General features: G+C 44.0%; 1 protein-coding gene across 1 annotated transcript in view; it reads left to right on the top strand.

Moving 5' to 3' along the window:
• SKIC3 (SKI3 subunit of superkiller complex) overlaps positions 1-14,806 on the top strand; it is a 102,078-nt gene that overhangs the window by 73,532 nt on the left and 13,740 nt on the right. Inside the window, exons 35-38 of the mRNA XM_075593258.1 lie at positions 2,142-2,270; positions 3,785-3,909; positions 6,724-6,882; positions 10,451-10,603. Of these exons, the coding sequence (XP_075449373.1) occupies positions 2,142-2,270; positions 3,785-3,909; positions 6,724-6,882; positions 10,451-10,603 (566 nt within the window). The remainder of the gene's footprint in view (positions 1-2,141; positions 2,271-3,784; positions 3,910-6,723; positions 6,883-10,450; positions 10,604-14,806) is intronic.

Here is a 14,806-nt window from a genome sequence, read left to right as displayed (position 1 = left end):
TTATCAGGTTAACTAAAACACATTGACACATTTATTGCAGAAGTAATGTTTCTGCCACTTTCAGTTATACAGGAACAGGGGGGGGGGGGGGGAAAGCTTCTTTCGGTTAAAGCATTGTGAAAGCTAACAACTATGGCATTAAAGGTTTTGGAATAGTGCAATGGGGCTGTGTAAGAGATGTGTGCCGAGGTATGCAATGCAGACCGTTTTTAAGGTGAAATTAAAATAAGGCTTTTTGCGCCTGTTCCTTTAAACACTGAAAACACAAACATAAAAGAAAAACTTACTCCACTTTGGAGAAATCACTACATATTTTACTCCAGCCCTATCTAACTAGGTGGGTACCTAAGCGGCTTACCACCCCAAATATATATATATGTAAACGCCCAACAGTCCAAAAAGAAAGTCTCTTATTTGTATCTGGGGTTTCTGTAGGGGAAGGCCTCTCTGTTCTCCTGGGTCAGCATCCTTGTGTGCTATAGGACTCTCTGTGTCCAGGTATGGAGGTCTTGTACCCTTGTCTTGCGAATGCAATCAGGACCCTCTTTTCCTTAGGTCAGCCCGGTTGTGGGCTAAGGAAATCTCTGCAGTCTTTTTCCTTGGTCAGCTACCTTGTGAGCTAAGGAATCTCCTCCCTGTTTCTCAGAACAGGCTTTTTCTGACAGTCCTAATCAGCCAGGTGGAGTCTGGTTGATTGCTGGTGTGCAATTAACCAGCACACTGCTGGATTAGAGGCAAATTTTTCCAACAGTGATACAGTAAGTCCCTGTTACAGGCTGCCTATAAAGTAAAACTTTTTATGAGGGAACTATGAATGGAGTGAGGCTAGGGATGCTTCAGTGTACAATGCATTGTTTACATGTTACTTTCTGAAGCTCACTGCATGCCATGATAGGAAGTTCTTGCGTAGGATTTTCCTGAGATATTCTAATATACATTGTAGGCTTTCCAACATTTTATTTGTTTTTCACTTATACAGTATCATACTATATTTTGTTGTGCCAGTGCCCTCTAGTGTGCATGTATGATTTAACGTGTTGACTCCTGTTCCGTATACTTTGAAGCTGCTTCTCTCTGCTGGGAAAGCTCAGAACTGCATTCATTTAAATAGAACTCAGAGCTTCCTTGACATGGAGCAGCAGCTTTACAGCACATTGAAGGAGGGCATTTGTCTAATTATAAATTCAAGTTGGCAATTCCCAAAATGACAGTAGATAAAATAATGTGGTGAAGGTTCACTATTCTAGTAGAGCAGGGGTGGCCAACCTGTGGCCCAAGGGCCTCGTGCTTAATCTGCGCCCCTGAAAAGGTGGGGGGGGGGGGGGGGGGTGAACAAGGGGCTCTGACCGCACACAGTACAGAGAGACAAGAGTACCCCCTAACCAGTTCCTCCTCTGAGCTCCTATGGACCAGTGAGTATACTCCCTGCCTGCTGAGAGCTCCAGGCTGTGGAGACTGTCCCTACATTGCTCTCCAATCACCGCACTGCCTCCTTGCCTCCCCCAACTGCTCCACCTTCCCATTTCATCCCCTTTTCCCTCCCCCCTCATGTCACACCCTCTTCCCCCCATATCGTCACCCAACCCCCCCATATGTCATCCCCTATTTCCCCCCTCCTCCCACTAGTACTCTGTCAGGTTATACCCTGTGTCTGTGTGTAGTGCAGTCAGGTTATACCCTGTGTCAGTGTATAGTGCCAGTGGCTACATACTCGGTCAGTGTATAGTGCCATCAAGTTATACTCTGCACTATACAGTACAGATGTATAACTTGATGGCACTATACACTGACACAGAGTATAACCTCACGGCATTACACACTGAGATAAAGCATAACCTGACGGCACTACACACTGACACATTCAGATTATGCTCTGTGTCAGTGAATACAGGTATTAAATTGAAGAAAAAAATGTATTGTGCCCTTTTGACAATGAGATGGGTACATTTTGGCTACAACTCCCAGCAAGTTGGCCACCCCTGTAGTAGTGTCTAGAAGTACTTGGCATGTTATGCCTGTATTCATTATTTTCAAGAATGACCTGCTTTTAATGGCGTGTGTGTGTTTATGTATATGTGCTGTATGTATATAAAATGTTTTTAATAATAATTAGGAAGTAAAATGTGGGAATTGTTTTTCAGATAACCCTGCAGTTTGGGCTGGGCTAATAGCTGCCTGCCACGTGGAATATACCTACTCCTACCTCACAAACATGCAAACCAAGAGAACTGATCTTGATACGACACTCGTAGCCACAGTGAAATCCAAGAGTAAGTAGTGTAAAAAGGCAGATTACATCCTTAATAGGGAAGGGTGGAAACACATGATCAAGTACTAATGCTTCAGCTTCTCCTGGAGTAACACAAATCAATCTGCCATAATGTGTATATGTTATATAATATTGTATGTATATGTAACACCTCTTTGCCTGGCTCTGAGAGAGGGTCACAACTAGGCAGTCACACCAGCGCCTGAAGGATTTTGTATCTTCATAGAGCACATTACCGAGTACACATACAAAACACACAAGACTGAAACACATTAGCTTTGCTATTTAATGTTAATGTTTCAGTAATTAGGAATAAACAAAGTTGCATAAAATATAACTGGTCTTTCCAAAAAGAAAATGTATTTATAACTGCATTGATTTTGATGCCTGGTTCAGTGTATTTTTAACAATTTTCTGAACCATTTATAGTTTGCGTATAGCTATAGTGGAGAAAAAATAAGAATATAGTTACAGTATGGTAGACATCAAAGGGCCTGTAAACCAGATCCAGACAGCATGTGTTAGAGACTATAAGTACGGAATTCATTAGTATGGCACACACTACCCAGCTAGGTGTTCCTAGACCCTTGAGCGTTCATGCGACAGCTACCTAGGTAGTCTAAGTACTCCCTTTCACTATACACATATGTTATAGGCTCCACTCAATGCAGCTGAGTGAGGCACCTCCTTAGTTTTTTTAATGTCTGTGTGTTTTAGTGTCTGTGTGGTTGACTATTACTGTCTTTATCAATCATTACCCATTTTATCTATTTTAACTAATTCCATTCACTCCATCCTCTGCGCAACATAGCAGGGATCCTGTCCTCTTTTTGTATATTTGTATATTTACGCCTTCATCCCACCTTGCACCGTGCTCCCCTATTGACTTAGACTGACGCAAGAGCTCTCTCTCCTCCACGCTCCCCCTTCTCCTCCCTTCCTCCTTTACAGTAAAAAAATGTTTTTTTGTATATACATCTCATTCACATTACAATTAAAAAAAAGGAAGGAGCCACGGAAATCGGACATGCAGAAAGTTTTCTGTATCGGTAAGGTCTAATCAAATTTATTTTGGGGCAGATTATTGTTTTTTCTCTGTCAGCTGCAATATTAAATAACCTCGAGCCATAATGTAAGGAATTTCAATGACAATATCAGGTAATGTCACGAAATCCACAAAGTCGTCTTCTCGAATGTTCTGCAAGGGATCCTTGTCATAGATAATTGGCAGCAACCGAGAGACTATATGATATTATAGATGCCTATATGATGACTCCTTGATAACTTAATTTAACTTAATTGAGCTATTTTGTATGAGAAGCACAAAAATACATTATACAGTATGTTCCTGTAGAGGCTTCAGTAATTTGTAACAATAAGTACAGTACTTCATTGCAAATGAAGAGACAAGCATGTAGAATAACTTTGTAAACAAGATCTTGCAGTGATGCACATGAAGTGTTATTGCTGTACATTTATCACTGCATAAACAGTCGTGTCTTTCCAAATGTGCAGTTGAAAGTACGAGAAATGTTCCAGTGAGTTACTCGCAGGCTCTGGAGGACTGGTCGTTGTGTCAGGCTGTTTCTGCCCTAAAGGATAAAGACAGACTGTTAGAAGCTGAAGCTCTCTGCACTAAGGTAATAAGATATTGTGTACACAAAGGGCACAGTCTAATGCCGCGCATATAGTCCCGGCAATGCCGCGTCAAAACAAGTTAATGCAATCCGTCGCGTGCACCTATAGTGTGCGCGACGGAGCGACACAGCGACCAAAATTGCTGAAGTCAATGAAATTTTTTTTTTTTTGGTGACTGCCGCGTGATGTCAGAGGGCAAGTGAGCGGTTCAGCCATTGAGGGTGAACCGCTCACGGCCACGCCCCCATGTCACCGTCTCTTGTCTCCTACACCAGGGGTGCGCAAAGTTTTCCCCGTACGCAGCCCTGCCTGCTCCCGGCGCCTCGCAACCCACCCCCCCCATCCCCCTGCTCAACCCGCGGGGTCATGTGACGTCACGTGACCCCACGGCGTCATTTTACGACTGGTTACCATGACAACGCGTCGCTGGAAGGAAAGGTAAGTGTGTTTATGGAGACCTCGTGCGGTCCCCCAGCATTTAATATAAATGCCTGGGGGGAGAGTGTGGGACCCTGCCACGCCCCTCCCCCCCAAGAAAATCTAGCCCCCAGTTTGCGTACCCCTTTCCTACACTACAGGGAGAAATCGCTAAGACAACGGTGACAGATGACGTCACACGGTTGCCGTAGCCTAAGCTTAGCCTAGAGACTATAAGCTTAGCCTAAGAAATGTCTCAATTGCTGTTTTGTATTTTCCAAAATTAGTTTTGCACACTGTAATGATTGTTCACCTGTGGAGGCAGCTTTTGGACAGCTGAATCTTCTTCTCCCGCCTCCTTATTTGAGTTGGGCTTCAGTTTCAATGTGTATGCACTTTTATTTTCTCAAATAAATTAAGCTTTAATGTGAGTGCTAACTCGCCGACTAACAATGAAGAAGAGAAACAAATATGTACACAGTGGGGGTTATCCCTTATCACTAGCTCACTTAAGCTCCCACTGACCGGAGTGTCCGTGTGATAGTGTCCCGATCGGCACTAATGTAGTTTATGAATAACTCCTAGTGTAGTCTATACTTTCAGTGCAAACCATTGGTACCTATGTCGAGAGGGAGGGGGTGTGTGAATACTGTACGTCAGTTAATTCGATTTTCTCTTTGTAATTCTTTATGTTGCATTAAGCTTGAGGTTGATATATAACCAATCAAACAGAAACATCAGTGACCACACATTTTCTGTGCTTACTGGATTCATGGGGTGAAACTAGGAGAACGAGGGGGAAAAAAGCATTATATAACTGATTCATTTGAATGGTGCTGTACGGTATCTTCTTGCTTAGAATCACTTTGTAAAAATTCACCTTTACCCTTTTACCTAAATTTAAAGGAGTTATATACAGGTATATCTATATCTGTTTACTGGTGAATGACACTCCCACTGCCTGACCACCCCTGAATTCACCACTGCCAGATGCACATTGTATATGATACTTGCACACATTTATCCCTAGCTTATTTGTGAGAATAAGAGTGTCAATGTTATAGCGGGTGAGCTGATGACATAAACATGTTCTCTTTAGGTATTGGTCAGCATGCAGTGATATTGCTGGAGCCGTATTAGTTATACTCTGTAAATATCTGCTGAATCCCAGAGTCTCAGATGTTGATTAGGGCAGTTGTTTAGATTGCGGTTCTTAAGCACGGTTTGGCGATAACTTATTTCCTTCTGCTTTTCTTAGTTTTATCTCGTTAATCTAATCATTTTTCCAATTGGTCAACTGATGCCACTGATTACTGTATTTATTAGAGAACATTTGCATGCAGTACTGCACCTTAAAGCTGATAAAAGCTCTGTGAAATAACAACACAAGTCTGAGGATATGTTTTGCAGAATAGACAAATAAGTTTATTGCTTGTGCGGTGCACACGCAGAGGAGAGTTTCAAAATAAAACCCTCCCAAAGACATGGTAGCATACAGGCATTATTTATACACAAAATACTACACCCACGCCCCCTCTACAAGGTTGCGTGTCGTCACTACGTAAGCGTAAAAGGTAAACAAATTATGCACACGAATACATTGAGTTAATGACATTATGGGATGTCTAAATGAGATGATTCAGCAATAATACTTTATTAAGCTGGTGACCTTTTCTCTACATACAGAACCTCAAAAAACCCCACCTTTGGACAGTGCCTGTCTCGTATTTTCATAACATTGGCTCTGAGCCGTCATTCTCAAGGTTTTGTCAGTTAGCTGCTTGGTTTATTCTCACTTGAAAGTTGAAAGCAAAAACCTCATTCAAAAACGTCCATCTCATAACCCGTTCACTCAGACAAAACCTAAGATGGATGCTGACTTAAAATGGTTACATAGATCCCAGTGCTGTTATGTCAGACCCCCCCCCCCCCCTACGTCATATTCTCACTTTGTCAAAGCGTTTTATGGTTTTATAGTACATGGTAGTATTCGTAATCATATTGGCTCATCCAACTGGGAGAATTTGAAAAAAATGAAATCACTTGAATGGGCATTTCAGCACAAATGTAAACAAAATGACACACAGACATGTTATAGAGTACTTTTGCTTTCCTATATCTTTGCATTATATAACATGTGGTTACATTAAAATTCACTATCTTTTGCAGGCTAATGTAATGTGATCTCTAGCAAGCCCTTTTTCATTTTATGGAAAAGGGGGTAGCAGTGCAAAGTAGGCGAGGAGCACTACAGAAAGTATCATTTCATGAAACAAAGATGTAAATGTGCTTATTTACCATTTTTTTTCAGTGATCGTTTTATTTGTGAACAGGACTGTCATGTGCTTTTGTTTTCTATACAGGCATCTTAACATATTTTCTTTATTCTATCTATGTAGGGCTTACAAAGCAGCACGGACCAGTCATCGTTGCTTCTGCTTTTAAGGCAAATTCAGTGCAAACAGCTCTTGCAGTGTCAAGCACAGTTCTCGGTGTCCACTCTGGAGGATCTGAAGAAAACTGTAATGTCTAATTTAAGTTCACACACCGCCTGGCACGTGAGTCTAATATTTCTTGTGTTTAGAAAGTGTATTTTGTATATTCCATATTAATTGTTACAGGTGTGAAGGTGTTTTATAATAAAGATACAAACTTGGAAATACATCAAGACTCCAATTAGACTGTAAGCTCCTCGGAGCAGGGACTCCTCTTCCTTAATGTCTAAAGCACTTATTCCCATGATCTGTTATTTATATTATCTGTTATTTATTTGATTACCACATGTATTACTGCTGTGAAGCGCTATGTACATTAATGGCGCTATATAAATAAAGACATACAATACAATACAAGGGTTCCAACAAGGTAGAGGAGAGAAGCCTATTTCATAGAAGGAATGCTTGGACAATGGCATACTTTGAAACTAAAGGTGGCAGGCTCAGGAAATGTGAGGAAATACCTATTCATGGAGGGGGTGGGGTTCCGTGGCAACCTGGGGTGCCGCGGGAGGATTAAAAGGGTGCCGCGGGAGGATTAAAAGGGTGCCGCGGGAGGATTAAAAGGGTGCCGCGGGAGGATTAAAAGGGTGCCGCAGGATTTCCGGTTCTCCTGATGTGGCTGTTGCTTGGTAATTAATGCTGCCTATCAGATGGTGATGTCAGGAGCATATGCCTGGGGGTCGGGGTCAAACAGAGGAGGAAACAGCATGGGCAGGAGAGAGGTGTGGATTGGTGTTTGTCGGTCCTATGGTGTATCTGTTGTGTCCTGTTTTTTGTGGTTTCTGTGACTGTCCTGTTGTAGGGGTGTGTCAGCAACTGACCACTGTGATTGATTGCCTCAAGAGAAAAAAGGTTGAGAACCACTGTGGTAGAATCTAATGCAGGAAGGGAGTTAAGCTTGGATTAGACACAACTATCCTAAATATGAAAAAAGCCGTGGATCATACAGGTTCTGAGGTTTCACAACATATAGGACATTGGGAAGACTATGTTGGCCATGGTGTCCTGTTGTCTATTTCTATATTTGTTAAAAAATAAAAATAAATGAATCTCGGTGCTCATTGCTTTAGTGCAGGGGGCGCAAAATTGTCTGGGAGGGCATGGCACTTACAGAGGCCCCGTGCGCTAACCCACAACATTTAAATGAAATGCCGTGGGAGCGCGCACTCTGAGAGTCCCTTACCTTGTCGCCGTGACAACGTGGGGGGGGGGGAGAGGAGCAGGCAGAGGGGCTCCGATAAAAAAAAAAAGTTTGCGCACCCCTGCTTTAGAGGGGTGCCCTGAAGAAGCGTTCCTACGTGAAACGCGCGCGTTGGCCACACTCGGATACACACGCGGGACGCCAACATTCTGACCGCAACACTTAATGAGATTGACTCTGTTGCGGAGTCCCGCGTTCTATACAACCATTCACATTACGATCCTACGTACAGTGATTAAACCTCGTAGGATTATTTCTAACAAGGGACCTTATTCCTTATCACTGCTGTCATCCACTTGCAGGCATGTCTTCGAGCACATCGACATTGATATATTATGATCAATGCTGATGTAGGGGACAAGTGCCCTATGAGATAGTACTTCACTATTTGGTTATTGAACAGACACACCTTTACCTACCTCTGCCCGGTACTCATGCGCTCGATCAGATACATGTTATCGAGAATCACCGCAGTACTAGCATATACTGTATCCTCCCGTGAGTGGCACTACCACAGGTGGATTTTGCAGGGAGCTGCTGTATCGCCTGTACTCATCTAACAAACCCATTCACGGCATCGTACATCGTGCAGTGGATCTGTTCTATAATAAGCTTTAGACTATTGGGTGATCGGCTACAAATTACCAGTAGTCTGACAGCACAACCGCTCACGTACACCGTGCTGTCTGGCTGCTATACTGTGCAGCAGGTATTCATATATCTCACAAATCAGGATACTATCTCACCGTAAGTCACTTTTTGCCCCTGATCCTTGCATGCGATCTACCTTTCAAGCTGTTTTTTTTCTTCATATTAACCCTCCGCAGCAGTGAAAGTATTTAACTCCCTACTGACGGAACAGTGGTGGTCAGTCCCTCCATGGAGAACTCATCCTCTGCTCAGTGGTATCACAACACCACTTGCATAAAATACCTTGCTGGCTACCACACTTACATGTCCATACACTTTAAGGGTTACCCGTCTCCACCAACACATTTGTGTTCCAGCAGGCGAGCCTTGGCATCTCAGTGGTACATCTCTGAGCCATAACCCTTACAGGTGTGTGTTTATCCCTGCACTCAGTCATAACTGTATTGGTTTACAGGGATTCTCCACGAGCATACACCACTGGCTTTAAAACAGCTGATTATACAGCAGTGTTATTCACGCTGGCCCCTTTATTCTATCCTTCAATAGGCTGTTATTATTTCAGCATTAGATTCGGACAGTCTGTCATGAATCTACCTTATGGATGTCAACAGAGCTGATACAGCGAGGTCGCTCTGATTACAGTCACTACCAGTGCTGTTCATTTTAAACCCCTACCTTTTATATTCGTTGATGACAGTAAACATTATTTTTAATACATTAACTTAACTCTGTGATTGAGTGCTCATCTACTAGGTTTACCTTTTCTCCAAGTCTGCATCTGCACCTTACCTAGTGAGCACCTCACCTCTGCATACTTTAGCTGTGCTGGGGCTCCCCCTGGTGTATAGCCAAACATTAGACTTGCAGTGTGAGACTGAAGTGTCAAAAGCTGGAAACATTCATATGGAATGAGATTTAAACTTTGATACGAGACACTGCTTTGTTGTGGTATGTGGGTCTTCCATTTTTTTTTTTTTTTAACAAATCATGCCGTTGGAATGTATTTGTTCTGTGCATGACTTGTTCACTTTATTCCATGCAGTTGTGTTGGTAATATCTGCTTATGTGTTTTAGGTTTTGGGAGAGGGTTTTTATTTTTTTACCGTGAATTCTTTTAGAGGAATTTTGTGCTTTTAAAAATGATCATTAGTTTCATTTGAGTCAAAATGTTCCCTGTAAAAACAATCGAGAAAACTGTACAAGTGGTGATGTACCTTGCAGCCCACACACGAGGTCTGCACAACTGCTGCACGCAACAAACTGTTATTTCTTCAGCGTGGGAATGAGTGGCAAGACAGCATAGTCCTAATAGACTTGCAATGCACAAGCAATTATATTATATGTACAGTATATTCAGATTGACTCACATTCTGAGCTAGAGATGTTGCAGGCATGTACTGTATATGAGCTCTTTAATTGTAACTGCAGTACATCTGTGTTACCAATACTTTGTGATGCTACTCCTTCATCGTTAATGGTTAACCTCATTCAGTGCAGGGACACAATACTCTAGCACTGAAGGGCGCAATGTATCCTAGGAGCTGGGTGTTTTTATTTCGTTTTCGCATTTCTATCCTTGAATGGTTGGTTTGTTAGCGGTGGGAGGGGGGAAGGGAAGAGAGAGAGAGATGCAATTAGAAATCTGTACTTAGCTACAGGCTAATAAAATAGGATGCCCAGCAATACAGTGAATGGGTTCAGTGAAATATAATGCTGCTTTACTGGATTTAATAGTAAAATGGTGTGACTGCTCAGTGGCTGTTCCTCTCATTTCAGTGGCTGGCAGAAGTATATCAGTCCCAAGGAATGATGGTAGATGCAGAGATGTGCTACAGAAAGAGTCTGCAGCTGACATCGCAGCAAGGGAACTGGAATGGGAAGCTCTCCAGCCTGCTGCGCTTGGCTCTTCTTGCACTTAAAGTTTGCATGGTAGGTGACTGGTATCGATGCAAATACAGATCTCTTCACTGTGCAATATAAAAACACAACTGCCCCCGTGCAAGGCAAATCGGAGTGCTTCTTAACAGAAAATGTGATGTCAAATAATATTTGCATGGCCCATGCTGTATAAGGGAAGCGCACTGATTAAAATGATAGACAGAACATTTAAAAAAAAAAATATATATATATATATATATATATATATATATTTTTTAGGTTTTTATAAATTTAAACTAAAAAAACTAGTGGTATTCAGGATTATTTAGTCAAATAACAATGTAATATTCATTAGTAGGATACATTTAAATATTGATGTGGTATCACTATTAAAGGGGGTCAGTGATCTGATTTGTGAGGAAAGGCTAGCTGAATTACATTTGCTTACATTAGAAATGAGGCGTCTTAGATGAGACATGGTAACTATATACAGATATATTCGTGGTCAATAAAAGGAGCTTTCAGAAGAACTATTCATCCTTAGAAACAGCACAGGGTCATACCTTTAGGTTGGATGAAAGGAGATTTCACCAGCATACAAGGAATGGGTTCTTTATAATAGGGGCAGTTAAAATGTGGCATGTATACCAAATAAGTAAACTTGGGAAGGATGTTGATCCAGGGAGAAATCTGATTGCCATTATTGGAGTCGGGAAGGAATTTATTTTGCCTATGAGACATACATTGAATAATGTGTCACTGGGGTTTTGTGTTTGCCTTCCTCTGGATCAATATACTGTAATTACAAATATAAGATAAGCATCTGTTGTCTAATTTTAACCTGACGTTGAAAAAAGTCATTTGTTCAACCTATCAACTATGGAACATGCAAATTCCAAAGTCATTGCTACATGGTGCTGAAGCCCTGTGACACATCGAAGATCTCTGTACTTGTAACAGAAGCACATTCCCTCCCCCCCCCCCCCCCATTTTGTAGTGTGGCTTTGGCTGCGCACTGAGTCAATCTCCGTTCTCTTCATGTTGTTGAAACCTGGTAATTATGATACTGCTGAGTTTGTTGTGATTGTGAATATCATGCTTTTCTCATTTTTAGCTGGTCAGTAAATTTAAGATCTAGTATCACTATATTTTATAGGTAGATATGTAGAAGAAAATAATTGTGTCCAAGTATCCATATTTCTCAAAACCTTTCCGTAAGGTGCTTTCACAGTTGTGCGAGTTTCTCCTGAAATCTGGAAATGCAGGTGGTCCCTGAGGCACGTTAAGAAACCCCTGCTTTAAATAACGCAAAAAAAAAAAAAATACTAATTTTTTCTCCATTTCTTTGTGATTATGCATTTGCAGACGTTGCATGCTTTTACATACACAAGGGCTGCAGTGCACTACTATTGGTATTATTCCACTGTTTCAGTTTGGTATATTGTTACTACAGAAGCAGCGGCCGTTATTAGAACATTTACTGAATTGGTTTTCGAGATCTCCCCGAGATTCTTTCAACATTTGCCGCGGCAGTCTAATGGCCCATCGGATTAACACAGCAGAAGTCCCTGCTGTGTTAATCCCACCGGGCTCTGCCTGTCTGTAAGAGACGCGCAGTAAGAGATGAGCTGAATCAGTCACTCTAACTGCGCGCTTCTCAAAGGCGATCGCGGGGGGTTTATTTAATGTTTAACATTACAGTAATGTAGCAGGGGGTCTCCGGAGCAGAACCGCATTAATTTCAGGTCCGGGGACTTCCCGAGATACAGGCCCTGTTATGGGGTGCCGGTATCACTAGGGTGACCAGATTTTGAAAATGAAAAACCGGGACATTTTTTTTTTTACATAACAGTTTATTTATTGTAGTACATTTATACTTTACTACCATTAGTCCTTGTTACATAGTTGTGTGTGTGTGTGTGTGTTGACCTCACTAATCGAACAAAAAAAACCCAGATGTGAATGATTCTGAACCCCTTAACCAGTGTCAGGATGCCGCCTCTTCACAATTTCTAAAGCCGCAATCCCGCCTGGGATCTTACCTGATCCGCAGTCCCTCAATGTACTATACTGGAGGGGAGGTGTTCCCTACCTGTATTCCGATGTCTCCCGTGTGAAGCTTGAGTCAGATCTGGAAGAAAGAAGTGTAAGTTACGTCGGTGTAGGTATACGGCAATTAAGATAAGACAGGGAGGGTGAGAGAGACAGAGAGAGAGAGGGTGAGAGAGACAGAGAGAGAGAGGGTGAGAGAGACAGAGAGAGAGAGGATGACAGAGAGAGAGAGGGTGAGAGAGAGAGGGTGAGAGAGACAGAGAGAGAGGGTGAGAGAGACAGAGAGAGAGGGTGAGAGAGACAGAGAGAGGGTGAGAGATAGAGAGAGGGTGAGAGACAGAGAGAGAGGGTGAGAGAGACAGAGGGTGAGAGAGACGGAGAGGGTGAGAGAGACGGAGAGGGTGAGAGAGACGGAGAGGGGGTGAGAGAGACGGAGAGGGGTTGAGAGAGACGGAGAGGGGTTGAGAGAGACGGAGAGAGGGTGAGAGAGACGGAGAGAGGGTGAGAGAGACGGAGAGAGGGTGAGAGAGACGGAGAGAGGGTGAGAGAGACGGAGAGAGGGTGAGAGAGACGGAGAGAGGGTGAGAGAGACGGAGAGAGGGTGAGAGAGAGAGAGGGTGAGAGAGAGAGAGGGTGAGAGAGAGAGGGTGAGAGAGAGAGAGGGTGAGAGAGAGAGAGGGTGAGAGAGACAGAGGGGGTGAGAGAGACGGAGAGCGTGGGTGAGAGAGACGGAGAGGGGGTGAGAGAGACGGAGAGGGGGTGAGAGAGACGGAGAGGGGGTGAGAGAGACGGAGAGGGGGTGAGAGAGACGGAGAGGGGGTGAGAGAGACGGAGAGGGGGTGAGAGAGACGGAGAGGGGGTGAGAGAGAGGGGGTGAGAGAGAGGGGGTGAGAGAGAGATGGGGTGAGAGAGACAGAGGGTGAGAGAGACAGAGGGTGAGAGAGACAGAGGGTGAGAGAGACAGAGGGTGAGAGAGACAGAGGGTGAGAGAGACAGAGGGTGGGAGAGACAGAGGGTGGGAGAGACGGTGAGAGACACAGAGAGAGAGAGACAGAGAGAGAGAGAGAGGGTGAGAGACAGAGAGAGAGAGAGAGGGTGAGAGACAGAGAGAGAGAGAGAGGGTGAGAGACACAGAGAGAGAGAGGGTGAGAGACACAGAGAGAGAGAGGGTGAGAGACACAGAGAGAGAGAGGGTGAGAGACACAGAGAGAGGGTGAGAGACACAGAGAGAGGGTGAGAGAGAGAGAATGTGTGAGAGAGAGAGAGAGAGAGGGAGACGGGGGGAGGGAGACAGGGAGAGACACACTGGTACACACACACACTGGTACACACACACACACTGGTACACACACTCACTGGTACGCACACACACACGTGCACACACACACACTGGTACACACACACACACACACGGGTACACACACACACACACACACACTGGTACACACTGGTACACACACACTGGTACACACACACACACACACTGGTACACACACACACACACTGGTGCACACACACACACTGCTACACACACACACACACACACTGCTACACACACACACACTGCTACACACACACACACACACACTGGTACACACACACACACACACACACACTGGTACACACACACACACTGGTACAAACACACACACACTGGTACACACACACACACACTGGTACACACACACACTCACACAAACTCACACTGGTACACACACACACACACACACACACACACACTGGTACACACACACCGGTACACACACACACACACACACGTACACACACACACACTGGTACACACACACACACACACTGGTACACACACACACACACACACTGGTACACACACACACACACTGGTACACACACACACACTGGTACACACACACTGGTACACACACACACACACACACACACACACTGGTACACACACACACTGGTACACACACACACACACACACACACTGGTACACACACACACACACACACACTGGTACACACACACACACACACACACACTGGTACACACACACACACACACACAGTGGAGTACAGATAGAGGCAGCCACGAGCAGGCAGCCCCGCCTCCCCCTGCACCCACCCCGCGCCCATCTCCCGCATCAAGGGGGGGGGGGATAGGAGCGCCGGGGCGCAAAGGTACAAACTGCCGCCCCTCCTCCCCCGGCGGGCAGCCACGTG

This window comes from Ascaphus truei, chromosome 1 (genome assembly GCF_040206685.1).
Source record: "Ascaphus truei isolate aAscTru1 chromosome 1, aAscTru1.hap1, whole genome shotgun sequence".
Taxonomy (NCBI): Eukaryota; Metazoa; Chordata; class Amphibia; order Anura; family Ascaphidae; genus Ascaphus; species Ascaphus truei.
The sequence above is the reverse complement of the archived record's forward strand: the minus strand, read 5'-3'. Positions and strand labels throughout refer to the sequence as shown.